Source organism: Balaenoptera acutorostrata, chromosome 1, assembly GCF_949987535.1.
Source record: "Balaenoptera acutorostrata chromosome 1, mBalAcu1.1, whole genome shotgun sequence".
Lineage (NCBI taxonomy): Eukaryota > Metazoa > Chordata > Mammalia > Artiodactyla > Balaenopteridae > Balaenoptera > Balaenoptera acutorostrata.
In genome coordinates, this window is record NC_080064.1 from 68,091,524 (window position 1) to 68,104,559 (window position 13,036).

Genomic DNA, 13,036 nt, shown 5'->3' on the forward strand with positions numbered 1-13,036 from the left:
AGCAAAGGGAAGAACAGTATTATCAGATTAGTATGTATATTATAAACACATATGCATATATAATATGTTTGCTTCTTTCTGTGTAACGGAGGTAATAAGATAATATAGTTATACTCAAGTGTATCCATAGATATCTAGAAGTCAGTTTTTGTGTATCTGGAAAGATACCAAAAAAAACACCTTCTATGAGTGGTTATCTCTAAGGGATGAGGGAGTGAGAAAATGGGATGGATAGAGACATAGGTGGGAGTGAGAAATCTCACCAATGTTTTTTTACAGATTTTCTTTCTGGATTTTTTTCCCAACCATCATGGGTTTTTCTGTAAGGAAAATGCAGGATCTGTTTGATTAAAAAATAAAATGAAAATTTAAAAGGCAGGCATCAATCAAAGCTGGTCATTCCAACTTCCCTTACTTCATGCTTTCATTCAGGGATTGGCAAACTGAGGCTGTTGGTTAAGTAGTGAGACCATATGGTTCACAATGCTGAAAATGTTTACTATCTGGCCCTTTCCAGAAAGTTTGCCAAGTCCAGCTGTAAATCATGGAATTGTTTGTAAAATAGCTGTACTCCTCCTGTCAGTGAGCTTCAAGTACTTCTATCAGTTTTGTCTTCTTTACATCAGCTTTTCTGACCACAGAGAGTTATGCACCAAGGAAAAAGGCAGGATATTGCACCCGTTACAAAGAGCATGAACTCTGGGGACAGACAGCCCAGGTTTAAATCTGGGCTTTGTCCCTCACTACTATCTGGCCTTGGGCAACTAACTTCTTGAACTCAGTATGGTTTTCATCTGTAAAAGCTGGGTAATAATGATACCTCCTTCACAGAGTCGTTTGGAAGGTTAAGTATGTTAATGCTGGCAAAAAGTTTAGTTCAATGCCTGTTAGTATTATCATCTAATATTTTGATTTTTTATAAACAGGGTGATGACCCGTTAAATGTGTTTGAAGAAGACACCATGGGAGGTGAGTTTTCTTTACTGATCAGACCGAAGTTGTCATTTTAGTAGCTCTGAGCATGTCTTTTTTATTAAACACCACTAAGAGATAATAAACTACCAACAGCATGTACTTTTCCTGTAGCCAGGGAACATGATTAAGATTGGGACTCTTTGGATCTCTCCCTTCTTGGTCCATGTAAAGAATCAAAGGGACGCCTTACTAAGAGATGCATTTCCTCACTGCCCAGAGAACATGAGCCCCAAGATGCTCAGTGAAGAGAGGATGCCCTGGTTAAAATGTTTGGAAAACACAACACCCAATCCCCTTTGGAAGATTCACATACATAAGAGCACAGCAGGACTCCCACATGTCCTGTAGGAAAGAGAGCTGGCTATCTTTAACTCACCATTCTTCAAATTTTATTGGCACACAGAAGTCTTTTTCCTGCATCGTGGTTACTACTCTGCAGTGTACCATTGGGATGCAACCTAAGAAACACCCAAATTATACTGCTTCATAATTTTGTCATGTTAAAAGTCTTGCCAAAACTAAAAAAAATCCAACCATAATTAGCTACACGTGGAACTGAAAATAGATAAAATTATGTGAATTTGAGTTTGTCCAAAAAAAAGATAAGTTTCATGATTGCCCTAGAAAAAATACCTTCTATCATTTCCACTCTGTAATAGCTGTTGTTACAATTATGGTCCGTGTAAATATATTTACATTGACTGGGAGCATATACAAGTAAGTGAATTGGTTTCTAAATAACCCCAGCTCTAATCCTGCTGACCCATGAGCAGGAGGCAGTAGATAAAGTGTCATTTGATGATAATGGCAAGAGCAGTATGTAAAAATTGCAGTCACCAAATGACATAATGGTGATTCATGAGGAAAAGGCACATAAACATGAGCCTAGTGCAAATAATCAACTCAGTCCCAACTGGATGGGGATTGATTGATTGCTGAATAAAGTTTCCTTTTTTCCTGGTTATAAAATTAACACACGTTCATGTGGAAATTTTTTTAAGGTAGAAAATAAGAGCCATCTAAGACCTTATGGCCTCTAAATAATCATGGGTAACATTCTGGTTTATTTTATTGCAGTGTATTGTCTATATACCTATTTTTACATAGTTGTGAATACACGTGTATATACAAACATTATCTCCAATATTTTGTACCTATCATAACATAAGCATGTTCCCATCTCATTAAAAACTCTCTATAAACTTAATTTGTAATGACCACATTGTATGAATGTACCATCATTTTATGAATGTACCATCATTAATTTTTTAAAATAACTAGTAATTTTTAGAAAATAACTATTTTTTTTAAACTGGAATTAGATAACCATACTACTACTAATACTAATACTAACAGTAATAACCACTTTCCTAGATTGCAAATACATTAAATGTTGCTCAGCTTCATAAAAGTAAACTAGAAGAAAAAAGTAAACTAGAAGTATGGAGAACATGAGATGACCATTTGGCTCCATGTGTTAAAAGCATCAATCTATCTGCCTTTAACAGAAAGCTCCAGATAATACTCGATTTTTCCAGTCACCATGGGCTACTCTGTAAAGAGACTGAAGCATCTGTTTGATTGCAGAGAACAATAACAAAAAATCCTTTCGTGTGAAAACCAAAGGGCTCCAAAGACCCCCAAGTTCACCTCTTTCCTCTGTTTCCAGCTCTTTTTCCCTTGTCTCCTTCTTCTTCTACCCCAACTCAATTCTTCATGCCCCATTCCCTCTCTCTCTCTCTCTCTCTCTCTCTGTCTCTATCTCTCTCTGGTAGAGTTGGGCCTTTCACTCAACTAATAGTGGATTCCTGCAAAAATGTAGCATTGTGTATATAAATGAACCACTTCATGACTGCCTACTACATCACGTGACAACTGGAAATCTTTTAGGGCTCCACAAACTCTGCAGAGTTTTGCACTTTGCCAAAAATCCCTAATCATTCCTTTGCCTTAAAGCAGTGGTTCCCAATTCAGTTCTCACTCACCACCTTCATGACTTTTGTTTTATCTCTATGCTATCTATTCTATATATATTATATAGAATACTGTATACTATAATACATAATGTAATAGTATATATTATACTATACTATATACTATATAATACTATATGCTATATAGTATAAAACCAGGGTTTCAATACAGTTTTTCTTTCTGTATAACTTAGATTATTCTTATTTTAAAGGTTTCACGGAAGATTTGAGAAAGTGTAAAATTATTTTCCTGATTGGTGAGTAACAGCCCTCAAATTTTCAAATGTAATTGCTAATAATAACAATGTGATAAGGAAAAAAGACTACTCATTTCTCAACCTGTTTTGAAGTCTTGGCCCTTTTTTAGTCAAGATTACACCCCCCGAGGCTTCCAGATCATTCCTTTCATTTATACAGTTTTATATTACTTTGGCTTTGTATCTTTTCAGCATAGACAAAGCAGGACTCTAAGGAATATCAAACTCCTGAGTTTAGCTCTACGATAATAAAATGCATTATAATCCCACGGGAAAAGGATGCTTATGTCTGTTAAAATCTAACACCTTTTCTCTTTGAACTATGACCTGCTCCTCCCTAAACTAAATACATCAGTAACCACATATTCAAGTGTACCTCAATAACCATAGCCTGCATTCCATACAGCTAACAACAAAAGCAATCTCGTTTGTTTTATGCTCTAGTACAAAGAAACTCATTGGGAAACAAATTGTGGGATAAAATTCATTTGGGGTTAACCAGCATTTTCTGAGCACCTTTTATGTTCCAAGTTATCTCCTTTAATCCTTACACAATCCTACAGGTTGGCGGTCCATCCCTATTACATATCTATTACACAGACAAGAAAAGTGAACCTCAGAAGGTTAAGCAACTTGTCCAAGGTCAGAAAGCTTATTAGTATGAGAACCAGATTTCCAGTTTTTCTCTTGGGAATAAATGGGACTAGTTACGCAGCAGTTAAAATTACATAGAATAGGACAAAATATCGTCAGATCACCTCCCAAAACTTAGTGCTTTTCCCTCTAGCTAGTCAAGTCTATAGAAAAGTTAATACACTCACTTAATACTGTACATTTTTCAGAAAATACCTATTTATATTCAGAAATAGTGAAAAGGTCCACGCCTCCTCAATGAGTGGGAAAAAGAATGGTTATCAGCACCCTAGAAATATACTCAGATATGCTTAGAATCTTGCATCCTAAAGTCAGGATTCTCCCTTGGAAATCTCTCAGTAAACCTCCCTCATTGTCAGATGAAGAAACTGAGTCACAGAGAACTGAAGGGGTTTGATCCAGGTCATTCAAACAACTGGTGGCAGAGAGGAGACCAGGGTCCGTGGCTGTGGTTCCCCATTTCGGGGCCCTCCTCACCCCACCACTGAGTTATGTGGGTTGTCACCCTAGACGGTCACAACCACATTTAATCATCCACCAACTACTTACTGAATATTGGACCCATGCTGGGCAGTGAGCAGGGATCAGAGAGTTTCCATCTTAGAGGAAAAGGAGAACTAATCAAATTATTATCACAAACCTTGAAAAGCATTGGGAAGGAAACAAAGAGCTGAAACAGCGAACAAGCAGGGTGAAGTGTTTGGGGTAAACGTGAGTGATCAGGGAAGGCCCTGTGAAAGTGACATTTAAGCAGGGAACTAAAGGAAAAGATGGATGACTGAAGGGATTAGTGGGAGGTGAGAGGAAGACGAATTCTAGCCAGAGTGAACAGCGTGTCTAAGCAGTGAGAATTCTTGAGCTCAACTGAGTTCTGTTTCTGACCTGCTTGTCTCTAGTTGACCTTAGCCTTGGGAAGTGGATGGACTATTGCCGCACTTAGTTTACATGCTTTTCAGAAAGTAAAAGTACATTATGTCTACTCCTTACTGAAAAGAAACTCATCACCATAATTTCAAAGAAAATTCCCCTTTCCACACAAATTTTAATCCATTATCTTGACATCTAGACTATACACAATAAATTATACTTTCTGTCCAGCTTTTATCTTAGAGGCCAAATTAGGAAAAGGGAAGACTCTTTAAAGTTGAAGTCCAGGAATCCAAAGAATGAGGCTTTATTATCACATAGCAATCTGTGTTTTTAATAATGTGGTCCCAAAAAAAGCTTTTTAAAATAGTACAGCATGTTTTGTGGTTGTTGTTATTGTCTCTAAGGATAATATTATTTCAGATTTACCCGTTGTTTGGTACCATACTTGAATTTTGAGTGTATTTTCAAATATTGCTTCTATCTAGCCAGGCCTAAAGATCTCAGCTCACCTGTTACTAAGCCCTGTGCCCTTCAGAAGGTGAAAGAGCACAATATAAAATCTGGCATCAGGACTTCCCTGGTGATCCAGTGGTTGAGACTCCGCGCTTCCGATGCAGGGGATGCGGGTTTGATCCCTGGTCGGGGAACTAAGATCCCACACGCCGTGCAGTGCGGCCGAGAAAAAAAAAAGTCTGGCACCAGACAAACCCTAAGACCCTCCAGGGTCCACAGACCACACTAAAAGCTGCTGCTCTGAATAAAGGTTTTCTTTTTTTTATATCAACCAGACTCTCCTGTACTTCAACTTGTTAGTCAGTCACTATTCTAGAAAAGAAAGATGTCAGCTTACTGTTTGGGCCATGTACAAAGGAACTGCAATAAGAAGAAAAATGATGGTTCTTCTTCTAGGCTATTTACTGGATTCTGCTTGAAAATTAAGGCTTTAGTTCTAAATATACTTAAGCCTTGAACAACATGGGTTTGAACTGCGCGGGTCCACTTATACGCTGATTATTTTCAATAATAAATACTACAGTACTACCCGGTCCAGGTTGGTTAAATCCACGGATTCAGAATGATGGACCGGCAGGAACCAAGTATTCAGAGAGCTGGCTATAAGTCATACATGGATTTTCGATTGCAGGGAGGGTTTGCACCCCTAAGCCCCGCATTGTTCAAGGATCAACTGTACTTTCTCAACAGATGGCAGGATGGTATTTTGAGGCTGTATTATTGCAGGTCAATTTGAAGCTCATAAAACTACTCGGGATGTCGTCGACACACCCATAGCAGTTTTGATGAGCTTTAATCAACAACAGTCAGCTGATTTCAGTAAAGTAAGTGTGGTTTGTCTATATGAGAAGATGGCTGAATTTTTCGTTTTTCAAATTATTGTCCTGACAGCTACCAAGACAAGTAAGGTTGTAGTAATAGCCAGAAGCTAGGTTGACATCTTCACTGTTAGTCTTAAGATAATAATATTAATATTCCTAAAGTATCCTGGTTTAAAGTCTCCTGGTTCCCTTTTGTCCACAGAAGGGTCCAACTCCTTAGTCTGGCCTCCAAAGCTCTCTCCCTACTGGCCTCAATGTGTCTTCCCCTTTTCCCATACAGGAGTCTTCAACCCTGACCTCACCTGCACCATTATTAACTCTTGAACTTTCCTCTGCTTTTGGCAGTCCTCTCACCTGAAATGTCTTCTCCCCTGACTAATCATGCCCCAAGGTCAGGTTTAATTCTTAGGTCTCTGTGCGGTCTTCTCTGATCTCCAGCCTTCCTCCTCCGTGCTTCTCCATCCCTGTGTCTGCATCACTCATTTAGATGTCCCAGAATGACTAGAACAACAAATATTTGCTGGAATAATGAATTCTTTAGGAAGCAGTGTGGTCAGTTTCCATAACAACTGAAATAGCAATTGGAATTCCTGGACCAGAACTGACAGGCAGGTTGCTGCTGCTGTAGCTGCTTCTGGCAGGATGGTTTTCAGGTTAATTATGAACCTAACCAGACGCTTCTTACGCCATGTGGCTGGTGCTTTCTCATGGAGAACAAGCCGCACCAACTCCTCCCCATCCCAAGCTGCTGCTATTTCCTGCTCATTTGCAAAATAGTTTTAAGTGGTGACAAAAAATTGCACTGACTGCCATATGAGTCGAAAAAATGTTCAGAGAAAGTGTACCGTCTGGATCAAAGGGAAAAGTGACAAGGATGGACCTAGTTGGCCCTTTGAATGTTGTTGTGAAAATTATTGCCTCTCTGTTCATGAAGAAGGCAGCTCAGTAGCTATTTATAGAGAAATGCCTTCCAAAGAACAGATAAGAGATCTCACAGGATAGGGCCTGGTGATCAAAAGGATTGAAAAGGGTTCTATGGTTGTTCACAAACAAGATATGAGAACTGTGCTGGGGACTTCCCTGGTGGCACAGTGGTTAAGAATCCGCCTGCCAATGCAGGGGACACGGGTTTGAGCCCTGGTCCGGGAAGATCCCACATGCCGCGGAGCAGCTAAGCCCGTGCGTCACAACCACCAACCCTGTGCTCTAAAGCCCGCGAGCCACAACTACTGAGCCTGTGTGCCACAACTACTGAAGCCCATGTGCCTAGAGCCCGTGCTCCACAACAAGAGAAGCCACCACAATGAGAAGCCCACGCACCGCAACGAAGAGTAGCCCCTGCTCGCTGCAACTAGAAAAAGCCCGCACACAGCAATGAAGACCCAACACAGCCAAAAATTAATTAATTGATTAATTAAAAAAAAAAAAAGAAGAACTGTGCTGATGTACAAGACTGGGATGCAATCGTTGCCGAAAACAGAAAATTATTTGGAAAATGCAAAAATATCTTAAAGAGCCTCGTGACATCCCATTAACAGGCTCCTACAGTTTTTCACAACCTTTTCTGGTACATTTCTTTCCTTTTTTCTTTTTTTAACTCTCTTGATCACTATCTTGCTATTATCCAATCTATTTTGGCTTCTTTTTCCCTTCTCTGCTTTTCATGGCCTGCCTAACCCCCAAATGTAACATAACCTGAATTCCCATTAATTCCTATCCAAAGTCTTGGTAGAAGTTCTTCAGTTTGGAAAATCATCTGACTTTACAGGAGAAGTGTGAGACTAATGGCATAATGATCAAGACATCATTCAATGGCTGTAGCTTTCAGTGTAGCAGGAACACTGAGGGCCTTGTGTACCTTGGCATTGGTGCTGATCCACCGCTTTTAAGTAGTAAGCTTTGGGAGGTACTTGTGTAATATTTTATGTTATTCTGTGCATTTTTTCACCACCAACTAGTCCTATTTATTTCCTGGAAGAAAACTAAAGAAATGAGAATTTTTGCTTAAAACCCAATATCTCAATGCCTGTCATTATTTTATTAAGGTCTATTGTCATTTCATAGTTGCCCTGTTATTAAAGAACTATGAATAAATCTAATTTTTAGAGAGTATTTCCTTGGAGATCAGGTTAAACATTTTTGGTGGAATTGACTCATGTATTTGGTCAAATTACAAATGAAAATGAAATCTGATTGTTTTAACTTGATGTAGCTATGATAGAAGGCAATGTTTATTGAACACTTACACAGCAGGCACTGTACAAAATGCTTTATAATGTTATCTTACTTGACGCTTGTATCTGCTCTATGGAGTATTATCGCCATCCTATTTTTCAAGTAAGATGTCAGAGAGTTAAGTAATTTACTAGTAAATGATGGATCCGGGGCTTGAAAGCTTGGATTTTATCATTAGCAAAGATGCTGCCAGATGTTTTCCTTGAAGTGACAGGCTTACTTTATTACTTTTCAAGAAAATGTTTGCCAGATACTCAAGTCTGAAAAACCATAGTTTTATCTGTTGTTCAGTCTTTCAGAAGGTAAAAATGGTGTTCAACTAAAAAACAGCTAGTTCAACAACTCAAATGATCACACAGTGCTTTTCTTGAGAAAACCATTAAATGTACCTGGCTGTGCTAAAGTGCCTTACGCATCTTCCCATTTTGTCTCACAAAATATTACAATAATATGTACTTAAGGTTAAAGTTAAACTTTTTCATTGCTTCATCAAGAGCATTCTTAAGTAAAAATGGCATTGTTTTCTTTCTTTCTTTCTTTCTTTCTTTCTTTCTTTCTTTTTTTTCCTGTGAGTTCATGGTGGTGAAGAATACTAGAATAATTGGCTTTGATTGGCACCACTGGCTTACAGCCATTGCTTTTGCACCATCAGTGAAAAGCAAATAACCTCTTAGTATTGTAATGAAAATAGGGGACCAGAGTCTGTGGCCCACACTATGAGAACCCTAGGGTTAATTGGATTTGCGGGTGTGTTGTTGGGCAGCTATATGAAACCCCAGACTTAGCGTTTGGGGATCTTGGAGGGAAAAAGTCCCTTGTGCCTTGTTTTCACTTGTCCTTTCAAAAGCAAATAACTGGACTTCCCTGGTGGCACAGTGGTTAAGAATCTGCCTGCCAATGCAGGGGACACAGGTTCGATCCCTGGTCCAGGAAGATCCCACATGCTGCAGAGCAACTAAACCCGTGTGCCACAACTACTGAGCCCGTGTGCCACAACTACTGAGCCCATGCGCCTAGATCCTGTGCTCTGCAACAAGAGAAGCCACCGCAATGAGAAGCCCATGCACCACAATGAAGAGTAGCCCCTGGGGCTTCCCTGGTGGCGCAGTGGTTGAGAATCTGCCTGCCAATGCAGGGGACATGGGTTCGAGCCCTGGTCTGGGAAGATCCCACATGCCGCGGAGCAACTAGGCCCGTGAGCCACAATTACTGAGCCTGCGAGTCTGGAGCCCTTGTTGCGCAACAAGAGAGGCCACGATAGTGAGAGGCCCGTGCACCGCGATGAAGAGTGGCCCCACTTGCCGCAACTAGAGAAAGCCGGAGCGCAGCAACAAAGACCCAAAGCAGCCAAAAATTAATTAATTAATTACTTTTTTTTAAAAAAGCAAATAACCTCACAAATGTGAGGAAGCAGTTAGGGGAAAGGGGTGCATCTACCAAAAGTCCCTGTTTCTCTGGGCTCCTGTGGGCCTGGAAAAGTTCTGAACGTTTCTCTGTACCCCGTGGTGCAAGGAATGCCTGAAAGGAAAGTCTGGGTGCTAGTCAGAACTGGCAAAGAGAAATGCATCTGGAGGACCAGGAGGAGACTCCAGAAAAGGGGCTGAGTGGAAGGTGGAGGGGACACACCCCGGGGAACCAACAGCACCGGCAAGACCAGGACTGAAGGAAGGGTGAAGAAAACCCTCCAGATGGGAGACAGCCCTGACTTGGAAACTGAACTTTGAGCTTGTCGAAGTCCACTTGGGCTAACAAAATACCATAGACTAAAAAACAGAAATTTATTTCTCACTGTTCTAGAGACAGGAAGTCTAAGATCAAAGCACCAGCAGATTCAGTGACTGGTGAGAACCCATTCCTGGTTCCTATACAGCCATCTTCTCACTGTGCCCTCACATGGTGGAAGCGGCTAGAGAGCTCTCTGGGGCTTCTTTTATAAGGACACTAATCCTATGCATGGGGTCTCCACCCTTGTGATCCAAGCACCTCCCAAAGCCCCCACCTCCTAATACGATCACATTAGACTTTAGGATTTAATATAGGAATGGGGGGGGCGGGAACACAAAGAACTGGACTATCAGGGTTATCAAAAATTATTGGATTAGGCTAAGAAAACCCAGCCTAGACTTGGTTGAGTTTCCACTACGAAGAGAAAACAGGCAGCTCATGAGCTAGGCTGAGTTCACATAGAGAAATAAGTTTCATCTGACTCCAAAGCCTGTGGCTTGCCCTAACTGTGAAACGTCATCCCTGCTCTAGACACAGCCACGTGATTGCCACAGTTCTTTCTCCCCTGGAGGCGTGCAGTTACTAAGGGCCCCTTTGGCGCTCACCCTGGCCATACCTGTTTTTTCAAAGTCCAGGCCATTCAGGATGGAAGTAACAGGAGACACACTGGGCCTCTTTCCAAGACAATCTCAAATGCATTTACAAAACAATGGGATATCGTTCTAACGTTGGAGAAATGCAGGCAGTATGTGCTGACTATGAACCTACTTAATTGCATAAACCTTTTCACTGCAAAAAAGCTCTAAGTATTGTTTGACTAGAACAAAACACTTTCTTCATTTATACAGACCAAATTAATAAACCTTTATCAAGGGCTCACTATGCTTAAAGAACTGTGAGGTTCAAAAAGACATTAAACAATCCTTGGAACAGTGCATGACATGGCAGAAGGGGTTTTTTTCTCCATGTTTTTAAAATTATTTCCTCAAAGAAAAGACTGTTGCTGAGTTAAGTCATCCAGAAGGGCAAATTATCGCTAAAAAGAAAAAAGCACAAGTGAGTAAGTTTTACCAGGTAAAGTGAAGGCGACCTCACACCCTCACACTCATTGTCTCCCTATCCATTTGTTGAGATCTTTTTGGAGATGCCATTAATTCACCAACAGAGTCACCTGGTGAAGTTTTAGGTACTGAGCCTGTTCACTCAGTCAAGGCCACATCTCCAAGCTTGACTCACTGAAAGCCCCTTTTGCTTGTTCCAAGACCCACGAAGAATGATCACTGGACACTGGCAGATGCTACAGACCCAAGACCCAGCACTGGAGATGAGAGAACACCCAAAATCTTGTGTTTGTGTCCAAGCTCTGTGTGCCCTTGGACCAATCCCTTAGCCTCTCTATAACATAATTATTCTCCAGTTTGTGGGTCGCCCACCTAAGAGTATGGGATTTGATTATATCTCTAGTCTGTCCCTCCTACCTATCTTGTTGTGGTTCCGCCTTTATGTCTTTAGCTGTAGAGGAGCTTTTCTAGTAGGTTTCAGTCTTTTTCAACAATGGTCATTCTGCAGATTGTTGTGATTTTGGTGTGCTCATGACAGGAGGTGAGCTTAGGGTCCTTCTACTCTGCCATCTTAGTCACTCACCTCCTAGCCTCTCTGAATTTCTTTTAAATGGCAAAATAACGTTTGTCCTCTATTCACCCCAAGTTTGAATAGCCAATGAGTTGACGTGTTGCAAACTGTTTTCTTAATTGGAAGCATGTACAACAGAGACATGGCCGCAAGGGAATGAAGTGTGAAGACAACTGAATAAGCCAAAGTTCCCATCCTCTACCTCATAAAAATATTAAAACTGACATATACTGGGGACTTACTATGTTCCATATACTGTGCTATCTTTATACATATTATCTTATTTAATCATCAGACCAATCATCTGTACTCATATTCTTCCCCATTTTACAGATGAAGAAATGGAGGTCCAGAAAGGTTAAGTAAATTTCCTAAGGTTGCACAGTTAGTTAGTGACAGAGTTAAGACTCAGACCAAATTTCTCAGACTTCAAAGCTCATGCTATCGAAGGTTATATAAATATATAGTGAGGAGGCCAAAATCTAGGTGTGGTTGTGAGAATACGGTAGATGAGGGAAGGGTTTGCCATAATTCTTTGAATAAGTACCTCAATTTTCTATTTTACTTTGTTCCTGTATATCTAGCTATTGATGTCTGAAAACAATGACAAAATAATAAGACATCAAATGAGTATCAATGAAAAAGGCCTCTGAGTGCCCCAGCTATGTCTCTCCCAGTCATGTGAAATTCCATATTAACTTCAAAAAAGGAAACAATTTGATCCCATATCTGAAACGTTACTGAACCCCTCCCAAAGCACATTGATTTCAGAATATATTGATACATTGCATCTTTTACTAAGACATATTGTGGGTACCTTTTTGTGAGCTTTACCAAAACTATTTCAGAAGGCCAAGGGCTGCAACTAGCAAATGTCTGAGGATGTGGTGCTGGGTGGATCTGAGGGAGCTTGGTGCTTCTGGGGTTTTCTTGTGGGTTGGATGGAGTACCCTGAGTCCATATTTATCTCAAACGATGGCTTAGTATGGAGGTGGAGGAAAAATGGCCTAAGCTAAAGGATACATAGACTTTAAGGGGGCTGCTTAAACTCCCCGAATGATAAATCTGTTCCCTTGCTGCTATATTAAATTCTTCTATTAGGTATATATTCTTTTGCGTTACTTTCATTAATTCATTTGGTACATTTTTTGAGTTTCTACTATATGTCAGCAAAGAGATAGACTTAAGTGTACAAAGATAAAAGACAAGGCTCCCTAATCTCAAGGAGCTCACGTTGTAGGGAGGGGACAAAGAAATGGTACAGCTGGCACATGCAATGGCAGAAGCATAGGTGATAGAGAGAAAGATGAAGTGGAGACATGAGGGTGGAGAAGGGAGAGTCAGAGCTGAGTCCTGAGGAAGAAAAGGAATTGGCCAAGTG

General features: G+C 40.4%; 1 protein-coding gene across 2 annotated transcripts in view; it reads left to right on the forward strand.

The window, feature by feature from the left end:
• Positions 1-13,036, forward strand: part of AK5 (adenylate kinase 5) — a 251,823-nt gene that overhangs the window by 184,476 nt on the left and 54,311 nt on the right. For both annotated transcript variants that reach the window (XM_007191756.3, XM_057543927.1), the window contains exons 9-10: positions 927-969; positions 3,161-3,205. In XM_007191756.3, coding sequence (XP_007191818.2) covers positions 927-969; positions 3,161-3,205 — 88 coding nt within the window. The remainder of the gene's footprint in view (positions 1-926; positions 970-3,160; positions 3,206-13,036) is intronic.